This window comes from Protobothrops mucrosquamatus, unplaced genomic scaffold (assembly GCF_001527695.2).
Source record: "Protobothrops mucrosquamatus isolate PMUCROS unplaced genomic scaffold, P.Mucros_1.0 scaffold347, whole genome shotgun sequence".
Lineage (NCBI taxonomy): Eukaryota > Metazoa > Chordata > Lepidosauria > Squamata > Viperidae > Protobothrops > Protobothrops mucrosquamatus.
In genome coordinates this window covers 756062-766146 of record NW_015386684.1, presented here as the reverse complement: position 1 = coordinate 766146, position 10085 = coordinate 756062, and the positions used below count along the sequence as shown (strand labels likewise).

The following is a 10085-nucleotide window of genomic DNA, read 5'->3' as shown; positions in this document are numbered from 1 at the left end:
GAACGCGGCGGAACCGCGTTCCGGCACCTTTTTCCGGGCCGGCCGCACCGGAAATAGCCCCTCCCACACCGGAAATAGCCCCTCCCAAATTTTACTTGCATTCCTGTTCTCTAAAGGGGCGGTCCTAGGGTTTGATGAGGGCGTGGCCAGGTTTGAGTTCCGCCACCTTTTCTCCGAGAAAAAAAGCCCTGCACATACACATTGTGTACTGAAACTGGAAACAGATGGTGCAAACTGTCTTTAAAAAGTAACAAAAACATCAGCTATGAGAACTCAAAATGCTGATGGTTAGCCCTTCTAAATGGAAATCAGTACTTATTTTACTTATATGAGTCATAGCAACCGGACTTCTTTTCTTGAAGAAGCTACTTGGATGAATAGCAAAACATTTCAAACCAAAAACCAAAAAAGAAATCCAGATGCCATTATGTAACTTCTAGACAACTTAATCTGGATAACTGAGATTCTTCATCAACTATACTTATTTTTAATTGTATGGAATTAAATAAATCCCCGACATAACAGGTGAACATTTTTGGACTGCCCAGATTCTACTGTTATCTTCCTTTTTCTTTTCCAAGTACTTTCCCCCCCTGATTATGGACAGGACAATAGCTTCCTTTATCCCACATCTCATAATTTATGTCAAGACACATCTGTGTAGGAAAAGACCCTGTTCCCATTTTTAGTGTTGCACACCATACCATAGCAAAGGTAAACATATTAATAAGTGTACGATACTGTACTTGTCTACTCAGATAAATCTGCAATAAAATAGTAAAACATGCCCACCAGAAGGAAGAAGCAAGGAGAAATTAGAAGGCTTTTGATTATGATCTTCATATTATTTGCTTGTCTTTGGTTCATTTTAAATTTGAGATATTTTAAATGAACTGTATTAAATTAACACGATTTGCCCCATTTATGTTCATTGCTCATTGAGTAAATTCATTCTGAGCACAGCGTTTAGGGGGGATAAGGCAATATAATTACAACCATTACAATGTATTACAACCATTCATTTAGCAACTTTTCAAAGTTACAACGGGACTGAAAAAAAGTAAATTACAACTGGTCCTCGCACTTACAACTGTTGCAGGATGCCCACGGTCACCTGATCAAAATTTAGGCACTTGGCCGCCAGGATGCATTTACAATGGTTGCAATATCCCAGGGTCATGTGATCGCCATTCACAACCTTTCTAGTTGGTTTCCAACAAGCAAAATCAATGGTGGGAGGTGGAATTGCTTAAGGACTGTGTGGTTCACTTAACAACCGCAGTGATTTGTTTAACAACTATGGCATAAACTATTATAAAATTAGGCGTGACTCCATTAACCACCACCTTGCTTAACAACAGAAATTCTGGTGTCGATTGTGGTTGTAAATCAAAGACTATCTGCAGTTTTCTTATAAGATCAGACTAGGCCTCTGCCTGATTTTCCATGACATAAGTAAGTAGTCCCTATCCTAGGTTTTAGTTGAGTGTTTGGCTGATCTTCAGTGACATTTGTTTTCTTCATAATGCCTACTAATTTATGTAATTTGTATATTTTAATGAGTTACAGTATGTTCTTTTGTTATATTGTTTTATTATTTTACTCTTCATATTAAGAAAGGAAGATAGGAACATTATTTTTTCAGTATCCTATTGGAAAGGCATGCCATTTGAGTCTGATTAAGTAAATAAGCAAATCAACAAAAGTAAACTGATTAGGAATATTTGTAGTTTGTAGTAAAATAACATGGGATTTTTCCTGCCTGAATAAATAACAACCTATGGAGGGTCAAGAGTTTTCAGTGGTAAAAATTAACAGTGGTGATTAACAACATGTTCCTGTTCCAGTTTGAACTAATTCCTTCTGCAACTCTTCCTTAAAATTTGCACAATACTTCCACATGTAGCATGGCCCTTTAAGTGAAGCTTTTAATAGCGAAGAGGCATGTGGCCAATATTTAAAACATAAACAGACTCAGAGGGTCCACTACTTTGTCCCAAAAGCTGATAATTGATTTAAGGATAATATTCACTTCAATTAAACTATTGAAAAAAAAATGCAAGGGAAGTTGTTCCAGTTTTCTATATATTATTGTAATATACAAATAAAGTCCAACTTTCCCCCCCACTCATCAAAAGAGTGAGTCACATTGAATATCAATGCAAAGGGCCATTTCAAAGTAATGTTTGAGAGTACCTTTGCAAAAATGGTCTTGACATATATAGGGAGGTCTCCTTGTGGACTTCCAAAGCCTCCTACGATGCTAAAGCCCAATCCATCTGAGCCTTTCTCCAACACAATGATTTTAGGTTGAGGTGCTCTTAAAAACAAAACAAAAAATACCCATTAATACATTGCTTATTTAATATGAGGAAAAACAGCATCACTATAGCTGGCTCATTCCATCAGAGCAATGGCTATCTTCCGCTGCTTTTGCCTATTTTGTTAATGGTTCCCAAGCGTAATATCTTTAGCCCTGGAAGCTCTTGATGGGAGATAATAAAGTCTGGAATACAAAGTATGGATTCCATAATTGATCCTCCCAGGAATTAGCTATGGGCTTGCAATAATGCTGTCAAATCCCACCCACCCTCGGCAATACTTCTCTATCTTTATTTTCAATAGCTGAAATCACAAAATATAACACTTCCCATAACTGAAAATGTTATGTGCTACTGTTTTCTGCAGCTATTACTACTGTTAGAATTCATGAAACAAAGAATGCATAGCATTTAAACGCTACAGATTTCCTTATGTATTCAAAAGATTAAACTGGCTTTGTAAACAGACCATTCCATTAACAAAAACTGTCCTTCAAAATCGTATTAAGTGGATGAAGGAAAAAAGGACCGGTCTACGGGAAGTCTAGACAACCCTCATGTTCCTTCAGACCTCTTCTGTCTCAATCAAAATATACCTCTTGATCAATTCTCTCTACGCCTTGATCATATAAGCAGGCTGGGTGGCATCATAGTTTAAGATTAATTCCATCACAAGGATGGTGTGATGGAATGTAGTCTGGATTCCCAGGAGGGAGGGTGTGCATTCCAGAGATGCAAAAGACAACTCAGTTCAGATAGTTTGTGTGTGAGAGAGTGAAGATGGCTACTCCTTAATAGTTCCCAGAGTATATGCTTTAGTGAAGCGTTACTTTGCTTTAGTTTGGCAAGATTCTACCTATGGGTGAGTAACAATGAAGAAATCTGTTTGGGAGAATCACATCATTTATTTGTTGAGTTTTGGAGCTTGACAGATGGCAGGCTGCATGGAGAAACATGGTCTACACAGACAGAATCATTCCAAACAGGATGCAGCAACAAGCTAGTGCTCTGCCTTGAATGCCTCCTAGCTGAAAGCACTTCATGAAGAACAGGATAATGCTAGAAGAGAGCTTGAATACCCAGCTTAATAATGGTACATGCTATTTGGGAATTACTGCCACTAGAGTAAACAACTTGAGTGACATGACCATATTTCCAGTCATAAATTCCTGCAACATAGATGTAGAGATAGGTATTTATGTTTATTTAACTAGGAAGATAGTAACAAGGACAATCTCCATGGGCCTCATGCCTAAATGAAGCAACAATAGAAACAAGAGCTCAGCAAAGTGCTGTTCCTAAAGCTTTGACATGCATCTGACTAGCAGGAAACTAAGAATTGGAACAATTCTCTTCTACACCGGGGTGTCCAACCTTTGTAACTTTAAGACCTGTGGACTTCAACTCCCAGAATTCCCCAGCCAACATTGCTGGCTGGGGAATTCTGGGAGTTGAAGTCCATAAGTCTTAAAGTTGCCAAGGCTGGACACCATTGTTCAAAATAATTGAACAAGAAAGTGCTTGGCAAAAGATTGCCAAGTCTCTTGAGGAAAGATGTATTTCAAATGCAAGAACTAATGCAATATATTACAGCAATATATGTCTGTGTGCTGCAATTCATGAATCCAAGTGAGAAATTAATTTTTCAAAAGAACAAGTTTGTAGAGCATTTATCAAGACATTTTTGGGAAGATTCCACATTTAATTTCTCTAGTAGAAGTTCATCTGGAATTGCAGTTGTCATAAATCATCTCAAGCGAAAACACAACCAGGCAGAAGGATAATAAACATGACAACATGTCAGTGGGGGAAAACCCACCCAACCTCAGAAGATCTGCTTGTTCTTTTAATCAGTGAAAAGAATGAAAACAAAAATCTTCCAGCAGTCTGAAAAATCCACAATAGTATATTTTGCGCTATTGGAAAATTTATTTGAAATTAGAAGCTTGAAAGCAGAAATGTTTACATTACCTATCAGGAGAGAGGACCATAAAAGGTTTCTACAAATGCTACAAAATGGATATGGAGATGGGAAATTAGAAATATTGAAAGCATGCCTGATTCCGATTCATGAACTAATACCCATAATTTGTATTTGGACCACCATATATTCAGATGCACAGGGAGAATGACTGGGGGCTACTTCTATGTCCAAATATCTGTCAAACTTAAGGAAAACAGAATTCCACAATTCATGTTCAATATAATTCTGCACTGGGTAGCATTTATACAGAACTTGAATCATATGAATAATGGCCTATCCTGTCATATACAAGAAAAAAGGCTCACCCTCAAAGTTGAGAAACAGCAGAACGTTGAAATAATCTGACAGTATAGAAGATGCAGACCTGAGCATTTTATAGCCCGTAGGGAACTTTTAGCCCCTGGGCTGTTTCTGTCCAGCCCGTGGCACTGTTGGAGGGGGCAGCGCCAGTGGGAGACAGGGCAGCATTGGCAGGCCATCATTGGTGGAGCCAGGCAGGGACCCTCCACAATAGTCCCAGTTTCTCATGTGGCCTATTGGGGAAATTAATTGCCCACCCCTGCTCTAATGCAATACACAAAATCCAAAAGCTTGCATGCATGAAAAATCAATTATACATCAGTCTCTCTTCATAACAGCGTTTTCATTATTTACCCTATTTTCTATCAATAAATGACACAAGCGTCAAACTAGTGCATGAATCTGTTCTTTCATCTATCAGATTATCAGCAAACGTGTGTACTTACTCTGGGTATTCAGAATGATGCTCGGCGGGTGGAGCAAAGTTAGTGTTGGAAGTCATATTCTCTATCTGGCTGGCAATGGCACTGATGTTGGTATCAGCCACCACCTACAGTGCAATGGAAGAAGAAACAAGTATCAACAAGGTGTGACTTACTACTATTAGAAAAATACTAGCAAATGGGCTATATTTGATGGACCAACCAGAAGCTGAAGCACCCATAATATAGCCTGCTTAAGGCTCAAGTGAAAACTGATAGATTAATAAGTGAATCAAGAACATGTTTATTCAGTTACTCCTTTAAAGAACTGATTCAGTTCAATTGGACCTGGGGGAGCAAAGGTTCAGACCACGGGTGACTCTTTGAGCCTAAAAGTTCATTGTAAGGATTAATCCACCCTTACAATGACTTTATCTTTAAATGCAGGCAATATATCAATTCAACTCAACTTTCCAGTTAGAATGAAGTCACTGTAAAACTGCTCATATTTCCTGGATTTTTGTTTGCTTTTAATGGCAATTATCTATGCCTCTCTCTCTCTCTATGCCTCTCTCTCTCTCTATGCCTCTCTCTCTCTATGCCCTCCCCCCTCTCTCTCTGTGTGACTGGCAGAAAAAGCACACCAAAGTTCAAGAATCTCACAAAAAGCTTTTTCTTATCTCATTACCAGGACTGCAAACAGCTGATTCAATTATTGAAGAACATCCGAACAACCAGGCTGGATCAAATATTCCCTGGAGATCCTAATCTCTCCTTTGCAAAGAGCATTAACACATTTCTTTGCCGTCCTGCCCAAGACATCCTGACAATTAGCATTTCCACAGCTTTATCTCCAGTCATCTGACCTTTCCTACCCAGTTACCATGAGGTCATTTTGCTGAAAGTAGAATTACTTACTGATGTGTCAATGATGGATATCAGATTTTTAAAGAATGAATTCGCTTCTTTGGTATGAATTCAACTTCAGGCCAACAAAGAGCATCGTTATTTAAACACAAAATACTATTCGTAATTTTATGGACATATTTGGATATTGATACAGAGGATGTGAATATGGTAGGCTGTGAAAACAACTAACACCACTTTTTAAAAATTAGCCATACATGTAATAGATTAAGGCTCTTCTAATGCATAATTTAAAATGTGTGGTAGCAAATCTGTATTTTTTTCTCTAAGTTAATTATTTTTAAATAAGAAACATATTGCAGGAGACAGGAATTATTTTAAAACTTGAACATCTGATAATCTGCTTCTCTAGAAGTGCTAATGTAACTGAGAATACAGTTACACACACACACACACACACACACACACACACACACATATATGTTGCTAAGAGTACTAAAAATAAAACACTGATTCCTGGGTGAATTCATATTGCCTGACATAAAATACACGACTACCAGCTAGGTATATTTTATTCCATTAAAACTTTTTATAGTTTTATAATTTTCCTGGTGGTCGTGTATTTTATGTCAGGCAATATGAATTCACCCAGGAATCAGTGTTTTATTTTTAGTACTCTTATAATCTCATATGTCAGTAAATTGAGTTTCCTGCATTGGCAAAATATTACTGCCTGTGTAGTATTTAAAGAATAAGTATTAGCAATTTGTATTAGTATTTGATTAATAGTAGAATATGGCCCCATCCTTGGCTGTCAATGTTATTTTCACATTATTTTAAAGCAGCTAACCATATCATTTGACTAACTGCACATTCCCAATGTTATTCTGTTATTCATCTGCTCCAAAGCAAAAGCTTATCTGCTCCCCAAAATCATTCAATTGTTTTCACCTTGGATTTTCATTGGATGTGGTTCTTGCTTGATATGGTTCTAGCAGCTATTTCAAATAGGCTCCATAAATGTCAAATCAGGCACCACCCTCCATGCCACAATTATGGGCAATTATGGTCCCTTTACGACCTGTGAACTTCAATTCCCAGAATTCCTGAGTCAACTATGCTGGCTCAGGAAACCTGAGAATTAAGGTCCACAGATCGTAAAGGGGCCATAGTTTCTCACTCCTGCTCCATGCGGTGAAAGTATCATGGGCATGAACACAATATCTATTGACCTGAATCTCATTACCCAAACTTGAACAACTGATATTGTTCAACATAATTGCTGGCTGGGGAATTCTGGGAGTTGAAGTCCACAAATCTTAAAATTGAGAAACACTGTGCTAAAAAGTGCTGCAGCCTCTGAATCACTTTGCATTATTTCTTCCATTTCTATCAAAATCCCTCTTTTGAAATAAAACAAGAAGTCAAAAAATATTTCAATGTGCAATCCTTTAAAAAAAATTTTTGTTGTTGGGATCCCAAAGTATTACTCTCAAGACTGATTTCTGAAAATGCTCAAGTAAAATTACTTATTTTGTTTTCAGAAGAGCTTGCTGTTAAAAAGAATGTTTTGTATTTCTGCAGATGCTGTACTTTTCCACACTTACTTTCCTGTGATTCAGCAATTCTTGCCACCAGAGTTTGCTGCTGTAAAAAATGATTTCAACTTTTAAATCTATTTTCCTATTTTCATCAATCTCTTTGCAGGTTATTCCAGTTTGAGATAAACACAGATCTATCAGTGATATTTATTAACATTAAAAACATTCATGTAACACTCAAAAAATTGAATGTAATTATTTTACATTCAGATATCATCCTGAATTTGAAGTGGGTTTTTTTTTTCTGCGCAGGATCATAGGTAATAGGTAATAGGTTTAGACATCCTGTATTTTAGGTTTTCTTACATAGGGACTTTCTCCAGATTGTTACGTATTCAAATTCATTGCCACTTTCAGTTCATGCATTTTTCTCTTTATTTGTGCATTTTCAATTTTATTTATTTTAACAGTGCTTATATAGAATGTGCTCTAATCAAAACTAATTCTAAGCAGCATTCAATTCCCCTCTGTGGGGAATAAACCAAAAGCAAAAAAATATACCACACAAAATACAGCCTGTGTACAATTGCATATCCAAGACCCAGAGAATAGTCAGCCCATACAGCAGTCAGCTCATACAATTACAGCAACTGCCATTGCTAAAGGCAAATGGGTTGCCACTCAGTCTAAACACATGTATATACAGATTAAATCATAGGGCAGAAATGAAATGATGTAATTGCCTTAGGACTGAGCTGTAACACTAATTTTAGAAATTCTCCAAGATAAATGTCCAAGTGAATTTAGAACAATTAAAAATGAGAGAGAGAGAGGAAGGGGGAGACACAGAATGCTTTTTCTAAGAACTGATTCACACAATTGTTTAGACAGATTATTTTGGTGAATAGAATTGGAGCTGGATAAGTTTTTTCAACTCATATAATTTCTTTTCATATAACTTTCAGATTCAGGTAGTCCTCGACCTACAATGAAAATTGACCCCAAAATTTCCATTGCTAAGCAAAGCAAGTGTTAAGTGAATTTTGCCCCATCTTTTTTTGCTATAGTTGTTAAGCAAAATATTGCAGTTTTTAAGTGGATCATATGATCCTTAAGCACATTTGGCTTTCCCCATTGACTTTCTTGGTCAGAAGCTGGCTGGGAAGATTACAAAGGGTGATCACATGATACCGGGACAGTGCTACCGTCATAAATACATGCCAGTTGCCAAGCGCCCAAATTTTGATCACATGACCATGGAGATGCTGCAACTGTCATTCATGTAAAAATCAGTCATAAGTCACTTTTTTTTCAGTGGAATGATCACTAAATAAATGGTTGTTGAATTGATGACTACCTGTACTGTTTACCAGGATTGGAGGCGATTACAGTTATAGTAAAAAGCTAAGCAAAAATAAATGAAAAATCCAAAGCTAGATAGATGACATAGCCAACTCTGTCAACGTTTTACTATCTGATCTTAGACAAGAGCAACAATAAAATCTTCAATTTGCATTCAGGATGTATCACTTGGCAGATACATATTCATTTTCAGCTGGTTCCCAACAGATTTCTACAGATGAATTCTTTTCAACTCGGCTAAGTAAACACCAACTTTTGCTTTGAATATATTCAATATAAAAAATGTTTTGGTATAATAGTTGTAAAATCCCACTGATCTGTACTAGTAGAAAGTTAAGCACCTATCTTCCAAAATCCTGGCAAAAATTAATGGATATAAAATGCATAAGACTCATGACAAGGTATATGATCATTACAGCCCAATAAGATACATTGGGATTTATGATAAGGTGTCTTACTTTTAGTTGTATAGTTCAACTAATAAAATAACCACCTTGCAGTTTATAAACAGGAAAAGAGCACATCTTCATTTTTGCCTTCTCAGATTAAATTAAAATGAGAGACGGATCCCTCCAGTTCAAGCACTGCACCTGGGCTGAAAGCCAGTTGTGTTATAAATCATCACCACTGTTAACAAAGCCTTTTGTCTTGCTCTTTTTCCTCTGAAGGAAATGTCAACTGGATAGAAAAGCTCAATCAAAGCTCCATAGTAAAAGAAGAATCTGTTTTTAGTCAGGTTATTTTTTTTTGTCTCCAACAGTATTTAATTATCAGTATTTATCAATATAAAGTACAAAAGTACAGAGAAAAATGAAAATAATGGAAAAATAAAGCAGGAAAGGGGAAGAGAGAAAAGTGTAGGGTAAAGGGGAGAAGAAAAAGAAAAACATTGACTTAAAACACCTCTTGGTGCAATAGAATAAAATAGAAACATAAAACCTCAACTTTTTACTTTTATATGACAATACACACTAGTCATTTCTCTAACAACAAACTTGCTTAATCACCAAAACCCAAAATCAAAGTTTAATTTTTTCCCCCACCTCAAGCACAAAGTCCAAAAGCAGTTTCCAAGTAGAAACAAAATTAATTGTGTTGTTTTCTTTAACCAAAATAGTCAATTTAGCCATTTCTGCCGAGCCCATCCATTTTTGCAGCCATTCGTCCATTGTGGGAATCAGAGAGGAATCTGTTTTTCTTTTAAAAGTGATGGAAACTAAAACAGCAGAGATTCTTTTATCATCTCTGTTAGCAAGAGAACATTTCTCCCCTTTTCTAATTTAATTCC

The 10085-nt window shown here is 36.6% G+C and overlaps 1 protein-coding gene across 1 annotated transcript in view; it reads right to left on the bottom strand.

Annotated features, from left to right (window-relative positions):
- The window catches only part of PATJ (PATJ crumbs cell polarity complex component), a 142820-nt gene that overhangs the window by 1363 nt on the left and 131372 nt on the right, over positions 1 to 10085 (bottom strand). The window contains exons 43-44 of the mRNA XM_029284055.1: positions 5052 to 5155; positions 2197 to 2320 (exon numbers count right to left, since the gene is read on the bottom strand). Of these exons, the coding sequence (XP_029139888.1) occupies positions 2197 to 2320; positions 5052 to 5155 (228 nt within the window). The remainder of the gene's footprint in view (positions 1 to 2196; positions 2321 to 5051; positions 5156 to 10085) is intronic.